Source organism: Chionomys nivalis, chromosome 1, assembly GCF_950005125.1.
Source record: "Chionomys nivalis chromosome 1, mChiNiv1.1, whole genome shotgun sequence".
Lineage (NCBI taxonomy): Eukaryota > Metazoa > Chordata > Mammalia > Rodentia > Cricetidae > Chionomys > Chionomys nivalis.
The window spans coordinates 81,480,968-81,508,454 of NC_080086.1; the positions used below are offsets into that span (position 1 = coordinate 81,480,968).

Here is a 27,487-nt window from a genome sequence, read left to right on the forward strand (position 1 = left end):
ATATATAGGGTTTCTGTCCAGTGTGGGTTCTTTCATGTATTTGGAGATTTTTGTGACATACAAAGGATTTAGCACACTGAGTACATTCATAGGGTTTCTCTCCAGTGTGTGCTCTTTTACGAATGTGAAAATAACCCTGACTTGCAAAGGCTTTACCACATTGATTACATTTATAGGGGTTCTTTCCAGTATGTGTTCTTATATGCGTTTGAAGTGTACTGATACATAATAAAACTTTACCACACTGATTACATTCATAGGGTTTCTTTCCAGTATGTGTTCTTTTGTGCCTTTTTTAATTAAAAATTTCTGCCTCCTCCCCGCCTCCCTTTTCCCTCACCCTCCAACCACTCCCCACCCCCCACTTCCCTACCCCTCCTTCTCCAGTCCAAAGAGCAGTCAGCTTTATGCCTTTGAAGAACACTGCGATATGTAAAGGCTTTATCACACTGATTACATTTATATGGTTTCTCTCTAGTATGTGTTCTTTTATGAATATGAAGATTACCTTGACTTGCAAAGCCTTTACCACACTGATTACATTCATAGGGTTTTTCCCCAGTATGTGTTCTTTCATGTATTTCCAGATGACTGTGACGTGCAAAGGCTTTACCACACTGACTGCATTCAAATGGTTTCTCACCAGAATGTGTTCTTTTATGCCTTTGAAGATCACTGTGATATGCAAAGGCTTTACCACACTGAGTACATTCATAAGGTTTCTCTCCAGTATGTGTTCTTTTATGCCTTTGAAGACAACTGTGACATGCAAAGGCTTTACTACACTGATTACATTCATAGGGTTTCTCTCCAGTATGTATTCTTATATGCCTTTGAAAATCACTGTGATATGCAAAGGCTTTACCACACTGATTGCATTCAAAGGGTTTCTCTCCAATATATGTTCTTTTATGATTTTGATGTCTTTTGGGACATGCAATGGGCTTCACACATTGCTTACACTCATATGGTTTCTCCCTAGGATTAGTTCTGTTATGCCTTTGAAGATCACTGTCACATGCAATGGCTTTAATACTTTGAAGGTATATGGCAGTTTTCCCTCCAGTATGACTTCCTTCATGCCTGCAAGGATAATGGCACATTTAAAAGTCTTACTAAATTCAATACACTGTTGAATCTTATAACTATAACAAATAATTTTTAAATTTGTTCCAATTTTTTTTAAAATTTGTTCCAATTTTTAAAAGGAATTAGATCTTAAGGTTTTATCACTGTGTTTATACTCATGCTGTATCAATTTACTAAGGATGTTTGGAAACATCGAAGGTACCTTTGATGGTAAGATCCTTTATTACAGGAGTCACATTTACAGAATCATTTTTCTATACAAAAATTTTCACATATTTAAAGAAAATTTGAAAAGCTCAGATCTTTAATATCCTTATTGCATTCATACATTTTCCTATACTGTGAGAGATACTACATTTGCTAAGTGAGCTAGGACAAACAGGAGTATTACTTATTTCTAGTACTCATGGGGATTTTCTGCAATGTGCATTTTTGATGTATTAATATTGAAACAAGAAAACAGATTACTTAAATACTTGAACGATATTCAACAAGTATACTTAACATGGGGACTGCTACATATCTTCTAATTATTCTGATAGAGAAGTATGTTATGTCTTTCCATATCCCTATGCTCATAAGCCTTGTATCCAGAGTGACATATGATATACCTAGTAAAGGAAAAATAAATAAAAAGATCGCAATTGAATTACCAGAGGTTGACTCTCTGTAATCATAGACTTTTGCTATAGGGATTAAGGCTTGGCCACAACTGCCCTTTCATTCTTGACTCTAATTGCACCCTCAATAAACTTAACACAATCACATCAAGTAAATGAGACACATAAGCTTCAATATGCACTATTTGCATATTAGAAACTCTTGGAGACATACTTATCACCACTTCGATATTTATAATTTTTGTAATATGAGTGGTATGAAAAAATTGATTGACAATTGTATAGCATAGCTCTCATAATGCTATAACTCAAATGGTGATAACTGTTAAGACAGTGTTTCCACACCTTCATTCTTAAAAGCATGGTGTTCAAATCCAATTCACACAGCTGACATTGAGGTACATGGTTTTGTGACAATGTAATAATCATTAATGCCCTTAAAGTATCATTATTTATTACGTTGTTTTTGTTTAAAACTTCCAATATACATTACAATTTCTTCAGAGGAACATTTGTATCAGCTTGCCCATGAAAGTTACCTTTCATATCTTCTAGAACATTGAGAATGATTTTCAATATTATGGTCTTCCCAAGTGTATCCTAAAATATAATATCGGAAAATATATGTAATATTTAAAATGATGTAAAATTTTAGTTACTCTCTTCCCTGAACCTAGAATCATGCCTGATTTATTCAATCAATGGTTCTCCTTTCTTAATCAAAATTAGATAAGAACATCAATAAACAATGAATTGTTGTCCCCTTATTTTGAAACATAAGAGTCTTACCTATAATAGTGAGATTCCTGTAGGTCTCCAGCATAACATCTTTGTAGAGATTCTTCTGGGAAGGATTCAGCAAAGTCCACTCTTCCCAAGTTAAAATCAATATGCACATCATCATAGGTCACTGCATTCTAAAATTTCCAATATATATGTACAATAGAAAGTATGATGATGACAACATTGTAAATGTATAATTCTTTGACAGTATACTCATATAATTCTGTGGCTGATCCCCAATTATTCCATACTATAGACATTTTAATTCATTCACCAAGTAACTTTTGAAGGAAACTAAATAGGATAATGTTCACCTCTATCATTTCTATACCCCTTAAATGGAATATCACCTGCAAGAGAAATGCCTATAAACAAACACAGAAAGATAAGTAAACAGATCAAAAGTACAGAGGACACATAGGAAAAATTGAATGAACAATTAATTACTGAATACAAAAATGAAAAACAAGAAGGGTAAAGACTCATGCCTTTAATTCCAGCACTCAGAAGGGAGACACCTCTGATTTAAATGCTGTACAAGTTTATTAATCATGTCCAGGACAGTCAGAATTAAATATTAAGAACCTATTATCTATGCAAAACCAGAAAAAATAAAACAAAAAACAAACATATAAAAATTCACAGAAAAATACATAAGTGTTTGGTGAAATTCCTATAAAGCGTTATGCATTAACTCCCGCTCTGTATTCATCTTCCAGAAACCTGAAGTATGCTAATTTAAACTGTAACATATAAAAAGCTTAACTGAAGGAACTGTGTATTTAAGTTAAAAAGTTATATATAAATGTTGATACCAAGTAATCAACACAGGGCAGGAAAGAGGGTACAAAAGGAGAACTTGCTGGCTTGCATATAGGTGGGTTCAATTGTCTGTACTGAAAAGGGAATCACAACTATATATTAGAACAAGCAATGGGTTTCTGGGATCATGTTTTGACCTCTGTGAGAACCAGGTACCCACACGATGTATATATGTATATATGCATACAGGAAAATTCTCATACACAATCAAGAAATTTGCATTTTATAATTTTAGCTCCTTTGTCGAAAATAGGTGTTCATAGGTTTGTGTGTTAATATCAACATTAATCTGACCACACTGAACCTGATAGAAGAGAAAGTGGGAAGTAGACTGCAACACACGGGCACAGGAGACCACTTCCCATGTAGAACCCCAGTAGCACAGACAATAAGAGCAACAATGAATAAATGGAACCTCCTGAAACTGAGAAGCTTCTGTAATGCAAAGGACACTGTCATTAAGACAAAAAGGCAACCTACTGATTGGGAGAAGATCTTCACCAACCCTGCATCAGACAAAGGTCTGATCTCCAAAATATATAAAGAATTCAAGAAACTAGACATTAAAACTCTAATTAACCCAATTTAAAAATGGGGTACTAAACTGAACAGAGAATTCTCAACAGAAGTTCAAATGGTCAAAAGACACTTAAGGTCATGCTCAACTTTTTTAGCAATCAGTGAACTGCAAATCAAAACAACTCTGACATACCATCTTACACTTGTCAGAATAGCTAAAATCAAAAACACCAATGATAGCCTATGCTGGATAGGATGTGGTGTAAGGGGAACACTCATCCATTTCTGCTGGGAATGCAAACTTGTGCAACCACTTTAGAAATCAGTGTGGCAGTTCCTCAGGAAACTGGGAGTCAACCTACCTCAGTTTTGCCTTGGTCCAATCTTCCCTCAGTATGTCTCCATTTTTCTCTTTTGGAATGTGAATGGTATTTGATATCATATGTTACAAAGATGTAACACATTTTCTGATTTTACAAGATGTCACTGTCAAGAGATTGCCTTCAGTGTCACAAAAGACTTTGGACAGTTAAATATTTTAGGGGTTTTTGCAGAATATGGGGATCATTGAAGGGAATAAAGCATATTCTTTATGGATGACCATGAGCCTTTAATGACCTAGGTCATATTGTAATTGATTAAAATGAACACCTCCCCAAATAGGAAGAAGCATTTGAATATGTATCATTCCTTGGTAACTTTCTGCTGATTTCTTGTGAAATCATTAGTAGAAGAAGCACAGTAGGACAAACGTCCAATCCTGATGCTCTATCTCAGATGCATGCAACTTCTGTTTCAAAGAACTGAGATAATCTTATCCCTGTAACTTTTAATACATCACTCTCTTTGATTACCTCCACTTTCTAGAGACAGCTTGCTCTCCATGGAAGATGCCTCATTGCTTAGGTATCTCAACATCTTGTGGTCTCAAAATGCAACCCAGGATATTGCAAAATATTATTTTAAGATGTGCTTTATTTACATAAGTTCTGGAAAATTTTTTTCAATGATGCAAAGATCTGTTGTACTCTTTTATGTTGTATTTTTTAACTCTGTGAAGCTCTGATGCTTTGCTTGTCTTAAGCACTTGATTTTGCTAACAAAAAGATGATCGGCCTGTAGCTTATTAGGAAAAGATATGAAGGTCTGGAAGACAGAGAGAATAAAAGTGAGGAGAAATCTGGGAGGAAGAAAGGGGGGAGGAACAAGAAAAAGATAGGATGCCAGGGGCCAGTTACCCAGCTACACAACAAGCTAGAGAGTAAGAATTAAAGAAAGGTATATAAAATAGAAAAACAAAAAAATAGAAGCAAAAGATTGATGGAATAATTCATGGTAAGAAAAATGTCTAGAAACAAGCCAAGTTAAGGCCAGAGATTAATAAGTAATAATAAAGCTCTGTGATTTATTTGGAAGTGGGTGTCAGGGTCCCCAAAGAGCAAATCAATTGTGTATAATTTGGTGCAATTTAGGGCTCAAAATTCATGGCAAAAGTTTCTGCCTTACAAAAGAAGCCCTTGAGCAGCGGGCACATGAAAATTTTAACCATAAAAAGTCTGCAAGCAGCACAAGAATCAGATTTCCAGAAATATAAAGGCAGAATGTAGCTCCTGAAGCACCTTTCTACATGGCTGCAAGCTTAGTGGTTGGTTTTCATGAACAGAGAAGCAGGAAGACACTGCAGCCAAAGTTACCAGTGGGGCTCAATGCTGCACAGTAGTTTAAAGGCTTATGTTTTCAAAAAGGCAAAATGAGGGGGCTGGAGAGGTGGCTCAGAGGTTAAGAACATTGGCTGCTCTTCCAGAGGTCCTGAGTTCAATTCCCAGCAACCACATGGTGGCTCACAACCATCTGTACTGAGATCTGGTGCCCTCCTCTGGCTTGCGGTCATACATCGAGGCAGAATGTTGTACACATAATAAATAAATAAATCTTTTTTAAAAAGGCAAAATGATATTCAGTTAAACAGGTTCAGATTGAAAAAAAACTGTAAAATATTTCCAATGTATTTTACAATTTGCATAGGCTTTAAAAAGCAAAGACAATAGGTATAGACATTTATAGAAATAGATTTAAAAAATAGTATTGTCTTTAAAAAGATAATAACACTAATAGAAATTTAAAAAGTCATGTAATGATGGGAAATACACAAGGAGTCAAGATCCTGTATTGTATTGTGTTGACTCTGACCTTTTTGATGGCCGATGGGCACCAGATAGCTGGAAGACATGGTATTATAAACAGCACAGCAAAATTGAACCAATTTAGGTACTTTGGGTTATCATTTTGTTACTATTGCTTTTATTGAGCTTTACATTTTTCTCCACTCCCCTCCTTTCTACTCCTCACTCCTAACTCTCTCCTGTGACCCTCACACTCCTGATTTACTCAGAAGATCTTGTCTTTTCCACCATCCAATGTACATGTACATCTTTCTTAGGGACTTCTGTTGTCTAGTTTATCTGGGGTTGTAGATTCTAGGCTGGATTTTCTTTGCTTTATGACTAAGAGCCACTTTTGAGTGAGTACATATTATATTTGTCTTTCTGGGTCTGGGTTACCACACTCAATATGTTTTTTCTAAATCCATCCATTTGCCTGCAAATTTCAAGATGCCATTACAATTTACCTTTGTGTAGTACTCCATTGTATAAAAATACCACATTTTCTTCATCTATTCTTCGGTTAAGGGGCATCTAGGTTTGTTGGTGGAAGCATTTAGTTGGTTCCCAGATGCTCAGCACCAAAATAAACACCCAGAAACAATATTATTTGAAATAGTTTGACCAATATCTTAAGTGTATTTTTAGCTCACTCTTATTGCTTAAATTAACCAATTTTTATTATTTTATATTTTACCATAAGGCTCATGGTCTATCAGCATGCTTTCAGGTGGTGGCTTACATCTTCCTCCTCTGGTGGCTCCATAGTGTCGTTCTGACTCCACTTTTTTTCTCACAGCATTTAGTTTAGTTTTCCCCGTCTAGCTCTATTCTGTTAAGCTATTGGCCAAAACAACTTCTTCATTCATTAACCAATAAAAGTAGCACATATACAAAAGCTCTTCCCACACCATAGGTTTTTTTCAGGTTCTGGCTATTACAAATAATGCTGCTATGAACAGAGTTGAGCACATGTTCTTGTCATATACTTGAATGTCATTTGGGTATATACTCAACAGCGATATTGCTGGGTCTTGGGGTAAATTGTTTCCTAATTATCTGAGAAACCACCATACTGATTTCCAGACCAATTGTACAAGTTTACAAGACCACCAATGGAGGAGTGTTTTTCTCATCCCATATCCTTTCCAGCACAAGCTTTCATCAGAGTTTTTGTTCTTCACCATTCTGACAGGTGTAAGATCGAATCTCAGAGCTATTTTGCTTTGCATTTCTCTGATAGTTAAGCATCCTGAGCACTTGCTTATGTGTCCTGCAGCCCTTTGAGATTCATCTGCTCAGAGTTTTCTCTTTAGGAGTGTACCCGATTTTTGTTAGATTATTTGGTGTTTTGTTGTCACATTATTTTAATTTTAAAATATGAGTCAAATGTATCTGTTAAATGGATATAAAAATATTTTTGAGAAGAGGTTTTGCCTTTATTTCCACAGCAGACTAAATTCTGTGGATTTTTTAAGGAATGACATTGATCAGGTTTAATCAGGGAAGACCTCCTGAATATTGACAAGTGATGACTATCAATAAAGATTATAGATGCTCTCCCAACTACTTAGACATTATCTCAAATTTTCTCAGGGAACCCTAAAGATGTCTTCACCCGTATTTAGCAAGAAGTAATCCAGAGAACATGACACCCACATTTCCAACAGATGAAATATGGTAGGCTTTTGGATATTTGGTAAGCTATAGATACTTGTATTTTGATAAGTATTTAAGTTATTTTTGTTATAGTGCATATATATTTTTATTATTATTTAAGGTATGGTATCTATAAAACACATTTAAAAGTATAAGATAAAGTTCTAGTTTTTGAAAGCTATTATTATAAACTATTTAGGATAATCTGGAAACTCAGATTAGTAGTTAAATGATGTGGGAAGGTCATTTGTCTATCTGTTGCTTTCATTGGTTAATTAATAAAGAAACTGCTTGGCATGATAGGTGAGAACATAGGTGAGTGGAGTAAACAGAACAGAATGCTGGGAAGAAGGGAAGTTAGCCAGATGCCATGCCTCTCCTCTCTGGGCCAGACGCCCGTGGATCCAGCCGCCAGATCAGACATGCTGAATCTTTCCTGGTAAGCCACCACCTTGTGGTGCTACATACATTAATAGAAATGGGTTAATCAAGATATGAGAGTTAGCCAAGAAGAGGCTAGAACTAGCGGGCCAGGCAGTGTTTAAATGAATACAATTTGTGTGTTGTTATTTCGGGTATAAAGCTAGCTGTGCGGGAGCCAAGCAGGACAAAAAGCAGGTCAGTCCACAGCTCCTTCTACAGTTAAACACTTATAACAATGAAATATAATGTTAGGAATATTTACAGAGTCCTACAAAGATATATTTAGATAGACAAAAGGTTTCCAAACACTTAAAAGATGTACAGAATATGTTATTTTCTTGCTTAAAAATGATGGGTATTGAAGAAATTCCACTAGAGTTGCTTTCATTCTGGCAAGCCTAATCACTGGGTGAAAAAAAAAAAAAACCTGCTACTACTTTGGGCTGCTCAACAGTGTTCTGTGCAGATTTTATATGCAGGACCAACAGGAAAGTGATTGCTGAACATTTTCAAAACAAGGCGGAACAATGCTCTGGGATTTCTGCTTCACAGAAGAGATGGCCAGACATTCTGCAGGATTCAGAGAAAAGTAATTGATGAGCTTGGCCACTACAAGGAAAGTCCTTCAAATTCCCCACTTCAGAGAAAAGTATTCCCGTATTTCGAAAATGGATGGTTTAATGTTGGAAAAGAACTTTGGTTGAATGTTCAGGTAGCTCAGTGTCTCTGTTAGGGAATATTGATTCCATTTCAGGTCTAGGATGGAGTTAAAGACTAAATAATTAGAGTTTCAGTTTCCCATAGTTATGATAGCAAGTAAGCTAAGTAGCAAATTTTGTGTCACTAAAATGAGATGGATCATGGAGTGTTTTCTCTGAAATTGATAAATACAAATGGACTGAACATTGTAAATGTAATTCTTACTTGGTAACTGCTTTTATTGTACAGTTTTAGTAAATTAAAGTGAAAATATTTCATTTTGATTTAGACAAAAAAGGAGAGAGGTTGAAATATTATTTTAAGATTCGTTCTATTTTTTCTGATGTGGAATATATGTTTCAATGATACAAAGATGTGCTACATACTTTTATGTTGCATTTTTTTAACTCTGTAAAGTTGTGTTATTTTGCCAGTCTAAAATACCCGATTGGCCTAATAAAAAACAGAACAGCCAAAAGGTTGGCAGGAAGGATAAGAGGAGAGTTCATAGCTCTTAGTGCCCATGTTAAAAAAAACAGAGAAAGCTCACATTAGAGACTTGACAGCACAGCTGAAAGCTCTAGAAAAAAAAAAGAAGCAGACTCACCCAGGAGGAGTAGATGACTGGAAATAATCAAACTGAGGGCTGAAATCAACAAAATAGAAACATGAAAAAAAAATCCAAAGAATCAAACAAAGAGCTGGTTCTTTGAGAAAGTCAACAGGATTGACAAACCCCTATCCAAACTACTCAAAAGGCAGAGGGAGAACATGCAAATTAACAAGATCAGAAATGAAAAGGAGATATAACAACAGACACTGAGGAAATTCAGAAAATCATTAGCTCTTACTACAAAAGCCTATTTGCCACAAAGTTTGAAACTGTAAAGGAAATGGACTTGTTTTTAGATAAATACCACTTACCAAAATTAAATCAAGACCAGGTGAACAATTTAAATAGATCTATAAGTCGTGAAGAAATAGAAGCTGTCATTAAAAACAACAACAACAACAACAAAAAACCCTCCCAACCCAAAAAAGCCCAGGACCAGGTTTTAATACAAAATTTATTGAGAACGTCTAAGAAGAGCCGATACCTATACTCCTTAATGTGTTTCACATAATAGAAACAGAAGAGTCAGTGCCAAACTCTTTTTATGAAGCTACAGTTACACTGATACCAAAACCACACAAAGACTCAACCAAGAAAGAGAATTACAGACCAATCTCGCTCATGAACATCTGATGGAGGTGGGTATTGTATTTATCTGTTGCTTTCATTGGTTAATTAATAAAGAAACTGCCCAGGCCCATTTGATAGGCCAACCCTTAGGTGGGTGGAGTAAACAGAACAGGATGCTGGGAGAAAGAAGCCGAGTCAGTGAGTCGCCATGATTCTCCCACTCCAGACAGATGCAGGTTAAGATCGTTCCTGGTAAGCCAGCTCGTGGTACTATACAGAATATTAGAAATGGGTTAGATCAATATGTAAGAGCTAGCCAATAAGAGGCTGGAGCTAATGGGCCAGGCAGTGTTTAAAAGAATACAGTTTCCGTGTAATTATTTTGGGTAAAGCCATGCGGGCAGCCAGGTGCTGGGGACACAGCCCTGCCGCAGATATTGCTACAAACATCGATGCAAAAATTCTCAATAAAATACTGGCAAACCGAATCCAAGAACACATACAAAAAATTATCCATTATGATCAAGTAGAATTTATCCCAGAGATGCAGGGCTGGTTCAACATATGAAAATCTATCAATGTAATCAATCATATAAATAATCTGAAAGAAAAAAACCATATGATCATTTCCTTAGATGCTGCAAAAGCATTTGACAAAATTCAACACCCCGTTATGATAAAGGTCTTAGAGAGGTTAGGGATACAAGGATCATACCTAAATATAATAGAAGGAATATACAGCAAACCAACAGCTAATATCAAATTAAATGGAGAGAAACTCAAAGCCATTCCACTAAAATCAGGAACAATCAAGGCTGTTCACTCTCACCATATCTCTTCAACATAGTGAACACCCGATTTTTGACAAAGGAGCTAAAATTATACAATGGAAGAAAGAAAGCTCAATAAATGGTGCTGGCATAACTAGATGTTAACCTGTAGAAGAATGAAAATACTACCATGCACAAAACTCAAGTCCAAATGAATTAGAGACCTCAATATAAATCTGACCACACTGAACCTGATAGAAGAGAAAGTGGGAAGTAGACTGCAACACATGGGCACAGGAGATTACTTCCTACATATAACCCCAATAGCACAGACAATAAGAGCAACATTGAATAAATGGGACCTCATGAAAATGAGAAGCTTCCGTAAAGCAAAGGACACTGTCATTAAGACAAAAAGGCAACCTACTGATTGGGAGAAGATCTTCACCAACCCTGCATCAGACAAAGGTTTGATCTCCAAAATACACAAAGAATTCAAGAAACTAGACATTAAAACTCTAATAAACCCAATTAAAAACCGGGGCACTGAACTGAACAGAAAATTCTCAACAGAAAAATTTCAAATGGCCAAAAGACACTTAAGGTCATATTCAACCTCCTTAGGGATCAGGGAAATGCAAATCAAAACAACTTTGAGATACCATCTTACTCCGGTGAGAATGGCTAAAATTGAAAACACCAAAGATAGCTTATGCTGGATAGGATGTGGTGTGAGGGGACCACTCATCCATTTCTGCTGGGAATGCAAACTTGTGCAACCACTTTGGAAATCAGTGTGGCGTTTCTCAGGAAATTGGGAATCAGCCTACCTCAGGATCCAGCAATACCACTCTTGGGAATATACCCAAGAGATGCCCAATCATACTACAAAAGCATTTGTTCAACTATGTTCATAGCAGCATTATTTGTAATAGCCAGAATCTGGAAACAACCTAGATGCCCCTCAATGGAAGAATGGATAAAGAAAGTGTGGAATAAATACACATTAGAATACTACTCAGCAGTAAAAAACAATGACATCTTGAATTTTGCATGCAAATGGATAGAAATAAAAAACACTTTATTGAGTGAGATAACCCAGACCCAAAAAGATGAATATGGTATGTACTCACTCATACGTGGACTGTAGCCATAAACAAAGGACATTAAGCCTATAGTTCACAAGCCTAGAGAAGCCAAATAACAAGGTGTACCCAAAGAAAAACCTATGTAGATCCTTCTGGAAATTAGAAGCAAACAAGATTTCCAGGCAAAAGTTGGGAGCATGCAGGTGGGTGTAGGGGTGAAAGAGGGGTTGAGGGAAGAGAGGAGGGGGAGAAGGAAGGGAGAAGGGAAAGATTGGGGAGAGCTTGGGGGACTGGGAGGGTGGAGATGGAGAAAGGGCGGATATAGGGGCAGGGAAGAAGATATCTACATTAAGGAAGCCATTTTAGGGTTGGCAAGAGACTTGGCTCTAGAGGGGATGCCAGGTGTCCACAAGGTTGTCACCAGTTAGATCCTTGGGCAGTAGAAGAGAAGGTGCCTGAACTGCCCTTGCCCCACTATCACACTGATTATTATCTTGAATATCATGATAGAATCTTCGTCCAGCGATGGATGGAGATAGAGGCAAAGACCCTCATCAGATCAAAAACTGAGCTCCCAAGGTCCAGCTGAAGGGCAGGAGGGAGAAGGTGAGCAAGGAAGTCAGGACCACGAGAGGTTGGTCCATTCACTGAGTCAGTGTGCCTGTTCTAATGGGAGTTCACCAAAACCAGCTGGACCGACTCTGAATGAGCATGTGATCAAACTGGACTCTCTGAGTGTGGCTAACAATGGGGGCTGACTGAGAAGCCATTGATAAAGGCACTGGTATTGTTTTTACTGCATGTACTGACTTTTTGGGATGCTAGTCTATTCGGATGCACAGCTTCCTAGGCCTGGATGAAGTGGGGAGGGCCTTGGACTTCCCACAGGGCAGGGTTCCCTGCCCTCTCTCTTGCAGGAAGGGGGAGGGAGGAGGGTGAGTGGGGAACTAGAGGGTAATGGAAGGAGGGGAGTAAGTGTAAATTTTTGAATGGAAAAATTAAAAAAAATCTAAAAAAAAACCTTTGAATGTTCAGGTAGCTCAGTGTCTCTGATAGGGAATATTAATTCCATCTCAGTTCTAGGATGGAGTTAAAGACTAAATAATTAGAGTTTCAGTTTATGGTAGCTATGATAACAAGTAAGCTAAGTGTCAAACTTTGGAGTCACTAAAATGGGATGGATCATGGAGTGTTTTCTCTGAAACTGATAAAGACAAGTGGACTGAATATTGTAAATGTAATTCTTACTTGGTAACTGCTTTTATTGTACATAGTTTTAATATTTCATTTTGATTTAGACAAAAAGGGAAAAGGTTGTGACATATTAATTCAAGATTTGTTTTATTTTTTCTGATGTAAAACATATGTTTCAATGATGCAAAGATGTGTTGCGTTCCTTTATGTTGTATTTGTTTAACACTGCAAAGCTGTAATACTTTGCCTGTCTAAAATACCCGATTGGTCTAATAAAAAACAGAACAGTAAGTAGTTTGGCAGGAAGGATAAAAGGATCTAGAAGGCAAAGAAAACAAATGAAAGGAAAAATATGGGAGGACAAAAGGAACAAGGTGAAAAAAAGAAGAGGACACCAGGGTACAGCTACCTAACTACATAACAAGGCACAGAGCAAGAAGTAAAGAAAGGTATTCAAAGTAGAGAAAGATAAAGGCCCCAAAACAAAATGTCAATAGAATAATTTAAGAAAAACTGGCTAGAAACAAGCCACAATAAGGCTGGGAACTTATAAGAAGGACTAAAACTTCTCCTGTGTCATTTATTTGGAAGCTCCATGACATGCTTCCACAAACATAAAGGAAGAGAGAGAAAAAATTATAACAACCAGGCTTCATCCTCACAGTTTCATGGAATGAACTCTCAGTCTCCTCACTGGGTTTCTGATTATTCCAAACAAAGATGCCTGCAACAATGTTGAACTGCAATTACAGACTAAGAACTCATTACATTAAATTTCTATTCTTTCTTGTTTGCAGGACCAATACATGATGGGAGATACTGGAAAGTTCAACATCTATTTTGTTGTTTTGTTTTGATTTTCAAGGCAACGTTCATCAGTAACTTTGGAGCATTTCCTGGAAACTAGCTCTTGTAGACCAGGCTAGCCTCAACCTCATAGATATTCATAAGTTTGACTTGGTAATTGGCATAAAAACTAACATGGTTGGATCACAGGTTCAGCAGGTTTGCATGAAGCTGCTTCCTGGGAATAGGAAACACTTTGCTTACTCCTTTCATAAACTGAAAGTTTAGATAGATGGAGTCTTACCTTTAAGGCACCTTGCAAAGTTTCCATTCCATAGCAAGAGTCTTTTCTATAGTGGTGATAAACTCCTTGAAAATAACCACCTGTTTCAGCAATTTATTGTGATATGAAACTATCTTTTCATTTTCATTTATTTTTGCCCCAGTTGTTACTTTCTTTTTACTGTTGACCTGAATGAGGCATCAGTAACAGCCATTCAACAGATTCAGTATTCCATTTAAGAAATTAGCCTATTATTTTTAATTCTGTTGTACTAAATTTCCAGGGCATAGGCAAAATAAGAAAGATTGTGGGCTCAATATATCATGCAAATGATCTCAAGTATAATTTTCTATGGTGCCTGTTATAAAAGGAGCGGTGGGCCACTTCCCGCCGCCTGGCTCCCGGCCGCCTGGCTAGCTTATATCCCAAAATAACAACAGACAAATTATATTCATTTAAACACTGCCTGGCCCATTATTTCTAGCCTCATATTGGCTAACTCTCGAATCATAATTAACCCATTTCCATTAATGTGTATTGCCACTTGACTGTGGCTTACCGGCATGGGTCTAACCAGCATCCATCTCGAAGAGGAGAGCCATAGCATCTGCCACACTGCCTTCTTCCTCCCAGAATTCTATTCTGCCTACCATGCCTATCTAAGGGCTGCCCTATCAAAAGGCCAAGGCAGTTTTCTTTATTCAACCAATGAAAGCAACAGATAGATAGAATACCCTCCTAGACCATTTCCACTTTTTCTGTTTAAACAAAGAAAGGCTTTTACTTTAACATAGTAACATTACATATAACAAAACAGTTATTAAGCAAGAATTAGTTACAATATTTAGATCTATTTTATCTTTAATCATAACTAAGGAAAACTATAACTATCTATCGATTCTTCAACTCCATTAAAGACTCCAGAAGGATATAATATTACTTAAGTAAACAAGAAGTAAGCAACTTCTAAAACTCTAGAAATGACAGAGACATCTTGCTGCCTGGACATTCACCCAAAGTTCTCTTGTACCTTTGGGGCATCCATCTTCAGCCTACAGGCCCATAGTATCCAGTAGACATTTCCATGAAGCAGGAAAGTTCAAAGACAGTTCAGTCACTTTCTTTTGTACTCTGAAGAATGTCTCACAGACTCTTTCATGAATCACGAACCCCAAAGAATCATCTCACCTTTAGGCAAATTCAGCAGGCCTCTCGGCAGGTTCTTTCTATGGCTTACTGGCATGAGTCTAATCATTGTCCATCTCAGAGAGGAGAGCCATGGCATCTACTACACTGCCTTCTTCCTCCCAGAATTCTGTTCTGTCTACTACGCCCATCTAAAGACTGCCCTATGAAAAGGCCAAGGCAGTTTTATTTATTCAAACAATGAAAGCAACACATAGAAAGAAGATCCTCCTACACCAGGTGCCTATTTAGACTGAAATCCTATGATCTCAATCTCCTTTTTCTGCTATTACTCTTAACATTCCCATCTTCCTGGTCATACATGAACAGCCAATTAAGTTCTATGTACAACTTTCTATGGTTTTTGCAACCTAAAGTCATGATATATTTGACATTCTTACAAAAGAAAACATTTCAGGTTCTGCATAGGAAAAACAAATCCCTTTTGTTGTTTCATTTTTTTGGTATACCTTGTGTTTTTGCTGCTGTGATTAAATCTGATAACCAGAAGAAGCTCAGGCTGATTGTGTCAGATCACATTCCATCATTTTGGGAAACTTAAGATAGCAAATCAAGCTAACAATTAGAGGCAAAAGTCATGGGCAATGTTTGTTTCCTGGCTCAATCTCTTGCCTAGTCACTGTCTCATGTGGAGACAGCTTCCATTTCTAGTTCAGGCCCACTTTCTTAGGGATAATGCCACCCTCAATGGAGGAATCGTACCACACAAATCGTCAATCAACATAATCTCTCAGAGATACATTTTCTGGCCATTATGCATAAAGTCACTATGAACATACTTGAGAAGGAATCCTTCTGGAAGGATCTTTTGGTATTATATACAAGAGTGGTATAAGTTGGTCTGGAGATAGACTGATTCTCAATTTTCTGAAGACTGAATATTGCTTTCCACAATGGCTGTACAACTGTGTACTTGCAAAAGCAATGAATCCCCTTGTTCCATGTCCTTGCCAGCATTAGTTTCATTGTTGTTATGTACTTAACCATTCTGAAAGGATTAAGATGAAATCTCACAGTAGATTTAATATGTATTTCCATGATGGCTAAGGATGGTGAAAATTTCTTCTAGTTTCTCATCCACTTTAGAAACGTTTACTGCGAATTGTATTTAGAGGTGTACACAATTATAATGGGATTATAAGGTTTGTCATTGTCTTATTCCTTGAGTGTTATTTATTAACATAAGTGAAAAACCCCAGAAGCACAGAGACAAACATGTTATATACAGTGTAAATTAGCAGTTAAGTAAAGTACAATCATGGTAATTACAGTTAATCTGAGTACAAGGTATAGATACACAGAGGCTAAGCAACAAGAACAGATCTAGGGGAAATGCAGGGAACTCCCTGGGAAGAGAAACTACAATAGATTCCATGGGTGCACTGGAAGCCAGTGAGGATGAGAACAGGAAGAGTCAGGTGAGTGAAGAAGGTATGGAGGAGGAGATGAAAAAGAGAGATGATGGGAATAGGAGAGCTTTCAGCAGGGGATATGAAATTAGTGCAGTGAAAACGTCATAGAACCTATAACCCTCGATAGGGCTGGTAGTGATCAAGATTACAGAGGCTAAACCAGCCATCTTCTGTAACTATATAAAGCTCCCAGTAGGACTGGGATGCCAAGCTAGCCCTAAAACATTTGATACACATATATCCTGACTGCAAAATATACAGGGGAAATGGTGGCTCAAAACTGCTATAGTGGCTAAACAATAACTGGTCTAACTTGAAGCCCAAATTGTGAGAATAAGTGAATGTCTGATGCTGCCTGAATGGCCAGGAACCAGAATTTGAATGACTCAGAGAACTATGGTAGAACCAAATACAACTAAAGAAGAAAAAAAAAATCAATGAATGGTTCAACCTATTTTCAGCTATAATCATAGATTGGCACTTAACCCAATATTTATCAGAGAGTCTTCTTTCAGGAGCTCATGAAAGAACCTGCAGAGATCCCTACCCAAACATTAGCTTGAGCTATAGAAATTCTATAGAAAGAGGGGTTAGGATTGTAGGATCCAGAGGGGTTGAAGAAAAACAGGGCCCACTGAATCAAGTAAGCAAGGCTTGTAAGGGCTCAGAAAAATGTAAGTGGCAATCATGGAGCCTTCAAGTCAATGTGCCAGGTCTTCTGCACACATGCTGCTATGGTTTTATAGTTTATGGTGTTTATGGTTGTCCTAATTGTAGGGGTCCTATTGTCTGTGACTCTATTGCCTGCTCTTGGTACCTTTTCCCTCGTATTGTATTGCCTTGTACAGCTTTGATAGAGGAGTTTGTGCCTGGTCTTATTACTCCTTGGTATGATGTGTTTGGCTGATATCCCTGGAAGATGTACTTTTTCTGAAGGAAAACTGTAGCAGTGGATCTAGGGGAATGGAGATCTGGTGTGAAGAAACAGGAAGCAGTGCAAGAAGGGGACACTGCAGTCAGGATGTACTGAATGAGAGAAGAATAAATACAAAAAAAGTACAAAGGAAGATGCAAGATTCATAATCTATATCAAAGCAAAGAATGCAAATGTCCAATGTACCTTCTGACACTCAAGGCAATCTCTTGACTCTCACACCTTGTAAAATCAAGAAACAAATTAGTGACTTCCAACAAATCATGGCATAGTATATATTCTCATACAGAAAGAGAGGAATATGACTGTGTTCCAGTTCCCAACCCAGGCAAACATCCCCTGCTCATATGCATGTTACAGAAGCCACAAGAACAGGGAGGCAGTCTACTAGCCCATGAAACTTTCACATTCCCTGTGTTCTCACAGACCCCAAATCCTCCATCAACCCTACAGCTGCTATCCCAAAAGCCATGTCTCCACCCCCGAATTGAAAGACTTTCCTCTGTTCAAGTGAAGGCCACATCAGCAAGAACAGGTAGGCAACCTGACTCCCTGCTGGATGAGAGGACATGACAGCCATGAAAAATCCTTATAGACTGCTTGCCTGTGTACCTTCTCTATTCATTCAATAACACCCCAACACTATCCCCAACCCTACTTCCTGGCTCATCTCTGTGGTTTTTTTTTTTTTTTTTTTTTTTTTTTTGGGTTTTTCGAGACAGGGTTTCTCTGTGGTTTTGGAGCCTGTCCTGGAACTAGCTCTTGTAGACCAGGCTGGTCTCGAACTCACAGAGATCCGCCTGCCTCTGCCTCCCGAGTGCTGGGATTAAAGGCGTGCGCCACCATCGCCCGGCCCTCTGTGTTGTAGCCTCCAAATTGGGTGGAGACCATTCACTCAAATAAAAAGCACACCATCTGCCAGAAGTCCATTTAGGCAACCTACCCACTGGCCTCTCCCACTCTCCCAGTGTCCCCTCAATGCTATCTCCAAGCTCCTTCCCCTCTTCCTTTTTTATATCCACAAACTTTGACTGTTGCTCCCACCTGAAACAAATGTCACACCTTCTACAAAATTTCCAAGCACCAATTTTGGTTGAGAACACATGATCAACTATAGGCCACACAGAACAGAGAAATCAGAAAGCAAGAGAAACTAAGGAACAAAACACCCACTTAACAGAGACAAACTAAGAAATCAGCACTTAGAACCACAACCACTTCAAACCCAGATAGCTAGACTCCAGTATGTCACTACCAGATCATGACCAGTTTTATGAAGAGGACAGATGTCCTTAAAAAGGAAGTGAATGAATCCCTTAAAGAAAGCAGGGTAAAAATAATGAAATATTTTCAAAAATTATTGATTTCCTTAAAGAAAGCAAAATAAAAATAAAACAAAACCAAAAAACCCAAAACCAAGCAGTTGATGGAAATGAATGAATGTGCATAAGACCTAAATTTAGAAAACAGAAAAAAATTTAAAGATGGAAACTGAAGGAATTCTGGAAATGAAAATCTACAATGGCAAGCTTCACCATAATAATATCAGACATGGAACAGAGAATTTCAGGCTTTGAATGTATGATAGAAGAAATGGATTTATTAATCAGGGAAAATATTAAATCTAAAAATTTCCTAAAACATAACAGCCAGGAAATCTGAAACACTATAAAATGTCAAAATGTAAGAAAAATAGGAATTAAAGAAGAATCTTAGCTCTAAGACCAATAAAATAGTTTAAACAAACTTCATAGTCAAAAACTTTCCTAACTAACTGGATACAGGATAACACAGCCCAATGAATGGACTAAGTGAACTAATGGACTATGGTGAGCTACATTTTGACCTAACTTGCTTGTTTCTTGGTGTGATTAAATTCTCTATCCAAAAGCATATTTGACTGATATTACCAGATAACATCCCACAACTGGTAGCTTAGGGTAAAAACTCAAGCTAGAAATTTAAGACAAAAACTACAAAGAAACATTATATTGTTTTCTGGCTTTCTCTCTTGCTTAATTACTGTCTCAGATTCAGCTAGCTCTCTTGTCCATCTCAGGTCCACTTGCTTAGGATATTAGAACATCAGTGGAAGAGGATCCCAAATCAACACATGTTTTTACAAAATAGGAACTAGCAGTTCTGATCTGGGCAAAGCCTCAAGTGATGCTCCCTCAAATTACTCTAGATTACATCATATTGACAGCTGAAGCTAATTAAGACAGACAATAAAATATGAGAAGTTTTTTTTAAAAAAAAAAAGCCAGCATGTTAACAATATCAATCATTTAAGCAACAAAAAAACAAACATGAAGATGGCAACAACAGCAAAATACAGGTATACAAAGCAATAAGGAGAAGTGAGCCTCCTAGATCAAGAAGAGAAAACAACTGTCTTTCCAAAGAAACTTCCCAAGCCAACAAATGCTCAAAGAACTCGTAACATCATAATAGTAAACTTTCTGAATAAAAAAATGGTGAAGATACATCATTTTCTAGAGAAACAACATTAAAGTTAAATGATACTTAATAAAATCAGCAACATAGATAAAACCACTGGTAAAACAATACACAAAGACAGACCTACAAACATACGGTCACTTACATAAGAACAAGATTTTAATGAAAATGTAACCAGAAGAAAGCAATAGTCAGGCCTCATTTTGTGCACTGCAGCTGTGACTTTTGCCAATAACAGAAAATGGATTGGACAAGGAGAGCTTTTCCACCAAAACTGGAGAGACTCACTGGAAGATTTCTGATTCTTTAAATTTGTACAAAATAGTTTTAATTACTAAAAGAATGTCATTCACTTATAATAAATAAAATATTTGTTAAGATCACTTAGCCATTACTTTGTTTCCTGTGACAGATGATTGCCTGTAAGTCTGCAGCAGAGAGAGGAAATAAAAACTTTTTCAAACATAAAGCAACATAGCAGAGTTTTAAGGAAACAGTTCATGATTTATATTATACACTTAAAGCAATGTGTTTTGCTTTTATTGCTTTATGAGTCACAAGAACTTTTGAAAACAATTCCATCCACACAGTTTGTATATCTTTTTTGTATGAGAGAGAATGCCTTCCATGTGTATAGAGGTGACATACAGGGGAAGAGGATGTCAAATTCCCTGGATCTGGAGTAGCAGAAAATTATGGGCCTTCGAACTTGGGTATTTGGATATGAGCAGGCCTAAAAATTTCAAGTCACTGAAAAATTCTTAAATTTTAGACTGTCACAATATGGAGCAAAACTTAAATTACATCACTCTGGTTCTTGTATGGCATATAACGTTTACAAACCTTTACAGCTACTATGGAAATCAAAATGGCAATTCCTCAGAAACCTGGGAATAGATATACCCCCAAGGAGCTGCTATACTATTTTGTGGCATACGTCCAAAGGATGCTCCATTCTAAAGTTGGTTTTTTCTTTTTTTCTCTTTTGAGGCTCACCACCCAACTCCCAACTGAAACAAATAGAGACTTATTCTTACCTATGAATACCCAGGCTGAGCTTGGTTTCTTTCTATACAGATTTTCTTAAATTATTTCATCTACATTCACCTCTGATCTTTCATCTTTCTCTATTAAAAACACTTTTCTTTACTTCTTACATCAAGGCTGGCCTTGCAGCTGTATGGCTGGTCCCTAATGTCCTTCTATCCTCTTCTTCCCTCCTCAATTCTTCTCTTTTTGACCTTCTCTTTATTATCTCTGCCGGAAATCCTCACATATCCTTCTCCTGTTTATCTACTGACCATTCAGATCTTTATTGGACCAATCAGGTGTTTTAGGCAGGCAAAGTAACACAGCTTCACAGAGTTAAATAAATTCAACATAAAAGAATGTAATACATTCTTGCATCACTAAACAAATATTTCACAGTATAATTGAATGTAACACATCTTCAAACAATATTTCACAAGATTTCCCCTTTTGTCTAAATCAAAATGAAAGGGTGTAACTTTTAACTTTCCCCCCAGATATCATTTCCTTTTCATTAGCATTTGAAATATTTCAAGTTAATAAGCTGCAGTGTAATCAATCTCTGGGGATCTTAATTACCCCTTGATGTTTATTAAGCATGTCTTTTAGAGTGCCAGATGAAGTGTTAACTAATGAATCTTTATCAAGAAAATATAGGGATTTAGATATCAGTGGTAAGAACCTGAATGATTAGAGATGAAGTGGATCAGTCACTGGTGACTCATATCTCCTCCATTCTCCATCCACAAAAGGTCAATATCCTCTAACAGCCCAACCTTGCCACTATATGTTTCTTTTCTTTTCACAGTATTGGACCACTATGATATTTTTTGGTCAGCTACTAGCTATTTCTGTTTTCTTACCCCAAGAAAGCTTTATAATCAAAGTTTGATCAACATATCTCACAATATCCTGCAACTTCTCATGTACTGTACTCTTTTGCAAGTTCTATTCCACATATGCAACTCTCTATGGCAGATGTCTCATTGCTTGGGTATCTCAATATCCTGTGGTCTCAAATGCAACCCAGCGTCATATCTACTGCTTCTTGCAATGAACTCTAACAATCTCTTCACTGGGGCTATGACCCTGCCAAACATAGATGGGTATGACAGTGATGTACTGACCACAGAAGAAGAATCCATGACCTTTACATTTTATAGCTTTCCTGTGTTCAGAATCAGTATAACATATGTTATCCCGCCAAAATATAATAGACGCTACCAAGCCTAGACCAAATTTGGTGCTGTTTCTGTATGATGTTGCTGCTGACAAGAAATTACTTTGTGTACTCTTCCATAAAATTAGGACTTAGCTGGATAGAGCACCTTCCAAGGCTTCAAATGTAGAACCAGGGTCTTCCCTTCAATGGAGCTAAAATCCTTGATAATCCCTGAATCCTTTTTGGCATTGTACTGTCATCTGAAACTACCTAGTGCTGTTTTTCTCAACAAAATGAAAACTTTCTGATGTGGGGTATTCTGTATTCTGTGAATATGTGTTGCTTTGTATGGTTAATGATTAAAGCTCTTTTGGTGCTGTAGGAGGTCCTTCTGTATTGGTATTGCTTTCATTAGTTGAATAAAGAAACTGCCTTATCCTTTTGATAGGGCAGAATTTAGATAGGTGGAGTAGACCGAACAGGATGCTGGGAAGAAGAATAGTGTGGCAGATGCCATGATTGTCCTGTCCAAGATGGATGCTGGTTAGATTCATGCTGGTAAGCCACAGTCAAGTGGTGATACATATTAATGGAAATGGATTAAATCAAGGCCAAGAAGAAGCTAGATAAAATGGGCCAGGCAGTAATTTAATTAATACAATTTCTATGTGGTTATTTCTGGGGGTTAAGCTAGCCAGGAGACTAGATGCAGCCTGCAGCCCTACTATATTTTGATATATGGCAAGGCAAAATATAGCTAGGTGGAAAAACTAACAGATATACAGAGAGAAAGATGTCAGAATAATGGAGACACTAAGAGCTACCAGAGAAGCAAGATGTAAGGTAACCAACCAGGAACCATGGGGCAGAGCTAGCAAGTAATAATCTGAGCCACTGGCCAAATATTTATAACTAATATAAGCCTCTGAGTGGTTATTGAGAAATTGGTGGGTGGGAGAGAAATATCCAACTACACTTTTCATTTCTTTCTCCTTGTTTCCTTTTTACTGTTGATGGGACTTTATCATCAGTAATAACCATGCAACAGAAGAAATATTTGGTCTAAGAAATCAGATAATACTGCCTTACTCACTTACTTGGGATATCGAGAAAATAAGAAGGATGGGGGGGACCATATATCACACAAATGACTGCTAACTAAATTTTTCATGAAGTCTTCTAAGCACCTGTGCTTACTTACCAATCAACTGATAGGACCCTGAAGAATGAACTCAGGCTTGGGCTGCAGTCACCACAGCAAGAGGATGCTATGACTGTTTTATGAAGAGCTATCAGATTTTTTTAGCTTTATCAGAAACATAAGGTAACGGCAATTTCCAGGATAAATACTCTTTAGTTGTCAAGATACAATGAAGTTTGCAAGATATATAGGGTACACAAAATGAATGTCTAACATCAATTGTCCTATGAAACTTCTATGATTCCTTGACTACTAAGCAATCATACACAGAAACACAAATTAGCCTTAATGCTTCACTACCTGAGGGGATACATCAGTGTTTCAGGAACGGGAAGACACACTCTGCTCCAGGAGCAATAGACATTCACTATATGTGTGTGTGTGTGTGTACGTGTACATATATAAATAAATAAATATATATATATATATACATACACATATATGACATACCAAAAAAGATTTCAGATCCCCTGAATGTGGAATAGTAAAAAGTTAAAAAGCCTCCCATTTGAGTGTAGATAATGAAACTCAGGTCATCCTCAAAAAGAAACTGTGCTGGGTCACATATCAAGACCAATAACACCTTCTGTATGACAAACCAAAAGTCTTTTACAAATTAACAACAGGAACAAGAGCCTAAATAAGTAAAGAAGTGAATAAATGATCCTTGGAAACATGATGCAGTAAGATTAAGGTGTTTTGTATGATAAATTTGCACCATAAAATGAATTCAATGAAATGACAATGCCCATCAGTTTATAAGAGGTAAGCTGATTACAAAGCTACATTCACAGTGGAAACACTCAGAATGTTCAATGGAATTATGAGAAAGTAGACAGAGATTGATATAATATGACTTCAATGCTTACTTATCTTTATACTAAAGATACAACAATTAAAAATATATACAATATTTATGAAAGAATAAAGGGGGGTGTAGAGAAAAGTCCAAGAACAAAGATATGAAAATATTGTCAACTTTTAATCAGAAGACCAAAGGAAACTTAGCAAGAAAAAGTGCGATTATGGCTAATGTTACCAATCTATCTATAATCCTATTAGCATAGTAATTAAATAAATACATCACAACTTTCATAAAATTAGCCCAAAGTGACCTTTAAATTGTTTTTGTCCCTCTAGCTACTAACATTTCTTCCAAAGACTGAAACCCCATGCTCTAGAGATCTCTCTGCAAATGAAGGTGATTCCTTGCTAAGGTTCTGCAGCCCTGTATACCTCCTTGTGGTATAAGAAAAATGCAGTTTTGATTTGAATTCTGACCTATCATACACCTACACCATGCACACATGAGATATCTCTGCAGATCAGAAACTCCTTTTGTCCTCTGGAACTAAACTTCACTTAATCACATCACTGTGGCTGGTGGACGAGAAACTTAACAGTAGTCTAGTCATGTATTGCTGAAAGATGATCCCATCACCATCTTTCTAACAGTTTCTAAACTACTTGTAACATTTACGAGAAAAACCTGAGAGTGGAATGCCATATTCAGAACTTCTAAAAACAAGACCTTCAGTTTTCCAATCTGTCTCCCCTCTGCACACAAAAAGCAGTGCTCATGTGTGCACACTGGACAGAGTTACTACAAGCATCATATCCTCCCATTCCAGGGCTGCAGAGTCTCCCACTTCCCAAGAAATCCATACACAGGGAGGCTCAGAGGACAAGGGCCATTATCCAAGTCACCACATGGCCACACATAATCAGTCTGGCTCTTGGTCCATCCAATTCCCAGCAGAAATGACAGCACAGCAGACCTGCTCTGAACATGCCAAACTCACCAAGGCACAGCTTGTTGTCTTCCTTACAATTTGCTACAGCAAAAGCAGAGAGGAATCCCAGAAAGAACCCAAAAATTACGCATCACCAGTAATCCTCATTTCTCAGACTCTCCAAAGTTCCTCATTGGTTATTGCCTCCCAGGTGTGCCTCAGAATGCTAGCAGCTCCCCTACTGGGTTAGCCAAGATCAAATGACTCAGGCAACACAGTCCTTCTAGCTCTGACCTTCCAGTGCAATAGACAGGACCTTATCTTCTACTCTCCTGAAAACATCCTGTTCCTCATACAAATCACATGATTCTTTGTGTGACCATCACATTACATACTCAATCTCTAGTTCAGAGAACCCATTGCCTCATACATGGAAAATCCTGCTGACAAACACAGGTCACAGTCAATTGTTGTTAAAGAAAAAGAAGTCATGAATTAGAAAACAATGAGGCGTCATGGTAGGCTTGGAAGCAAGAAGAGAATGTGAAGATAACGGAAATATAATTTCAAAATTAATTTTGAAATGTTGAAACAGACTCTATAGCCATGTGGTCCAGACTAGGAATTAGAGCATATCAAAGAGTTCTCGCACCTTTTCTCTAAGGTGCACATCTTAAACAAGAAAAATAACAGCCTTTTAGGAAGGATCACAACAGTTTGCCCCTTTGTCAAGCAGGGCTGAACATATCTGCATAGGATCTCTGCTTAATTATACCTTCAGTATTCATTGGCTCAAGATAACCTTTCCAAACTGTACACCCACACTGATCTGTGTTCACTCACATGACATGAATTAAAACACGCTGAGAAATTACAGAAACACTCCCCTTAGCACAATTAAGTCCTTTATCATAATGCTGATTCCAGGAGCTGGTTGCCTACCCTATTTCCCCTGCAAAGTACAGAATAAATTCTTCCCCCTATTTTGGTCAGAAGACAGAAGCAATGTTCCATATGTGGATCCTTTTCCTGTGAATACACTGCATAGTTGACTAAATGACTCAAACAGATTATTTTAAAACCGAGATAGACTGAGATGACTGTCCATGCAATTTAATAATATTGAAGGTATAATATAGAGGACAACAAGGCCAATTTCTTGAGTGCAACAGACTGGAATCAAGGCCACCCAAGTCAACCTTAGAGAGCCTATCTCAAACACAGTTTTTCCAACAGGATGGAAAACAACAGTTCTAGAAATAATATGCCTTTATGTGAGAAATCACTTCACACAAAAATAATTAACAAAGAAAAATCTCTTTATTGATGGTACTTATCCATCTCTACCTGAAGCTTAAACAATTCAAAAGAGATAGGGAATTTGTAGGTCTAGTCACCCAGGCAGACGGGAGGATTAGACAGCAAAGATATTCCCAGAACACTTTCTTAAGTACACTTGCGGCATGAAACACTGGCAGGGTCCTGTGGTGAAGGTCCCAGGGGATGAGGAAGATAGGACAAGTAGAAGGTAGAGAAGTGACAAGCAGCCTAGCACTGGTGGCACAGACCTACCCAGCATTCTAGAGGCAAGGCAGGCAGATCTCTGGGACTTCAAAGCCAGCATGGTCTAAAAGAGTTAGTTCCAAGACATGTTTCGAAGCTACAGAGAAACCCTGTCTCAAAAAACAAAAAACAAAACAAAACAAAAAAAAAAAAAAAAGGAAAAAGAAAAAGAAAAGAAAAGATAAAAGCTAGGGTGGGGATTTCTAGCAATGCCAAGTTTCATGCCAAGTAAGTTTCTTAAGACCAGAAGCTTGTATCTTCTTCTGGGGGGAAATGGAAGGAAAAGAAAAACTTCAATGAAGTCAGCAGAAACCCTCACACTTAGTACAAATTCAAGGGGAGGCTAATCAAACAATGCTACACAAGGGGAACATGGGGTCTTATGTGACCATTACTAAAACCAAAAAGGCCTTGGGATTGACAACCATAGCTCTGAGGAGTTCTCAGATCTACAGCAACCCTTCCAAAAGGGCCTTGACCCCAGGCAATTACCAAAGTAGTTCTGTTCAAATGTCAATACATCAGACTCTAGGGAAGCTTACAAAGCCTAGGCCCTAGGCTGGTATTCTCTCTCCCAAGAAGGTCCCTTCTCCCTGCTGGAGAGCCTAAACAAAAGCTTTAGTTGATCAGGCCAGTCCTTAACACAACAGTGTTTCATTTTTCAAAAAGCTGTCACCTGGTATCATCCATTAGGCAGAACTATGCTT

General features: G+C 37.5%; 2 protein-coding genes across 5 annotated transcripts in view; both read right to left on the minus strand.

Annotated features, from left to right (window-relative positions):
* LOC130870613 (zinc finger protein 431-like) overlaps positions 1 to 27,487 on the minus strand; it is a 129,060-nt gene that overhangs the window by 100,275 nt on the left and 1,298 nt on the right. The gene's annotated exons all lie outside the window — the stretch shown is intronic.
* Positions 1 to 27,487, minus strand: part of LOC130870673 (zinc finger protein 431-like) — an 80,199-nt gene that overhangs the window by 51,330 nt on the left and 1,382 nt on the right. The window contains exons 2-3 of one of the 4 annotated variants that reach the window (XM_057763416.1): positions 2,499 to 2,626; positions 2,249 to 2,309 (exon numbers count right to left, since the gene is read on the minus strand). The exons of 1 other annotated variant lie outside the window; for it this stretch is intronic. Coding sequence is in view for 1 of the 3 variants with exons in the window: in XM_057763399.1 (XP_057619382.1) it covers positions 962 to 1,083; positions 2,249 to 2,255 (129 nt within the window). In the remaining 2 variants the exon portion in view is untranslated. Of the gene's footprint in view, positions 1 to 961; positions 1,084 to 2,248; positions 2,310 to 2,498; positions 2,627 to 27,487 lie in introns of those variants that run through there. 2 more of the 4 variants (XM_057763399.1, XM_057763424.1) reach the window with 2 other exon arrangements.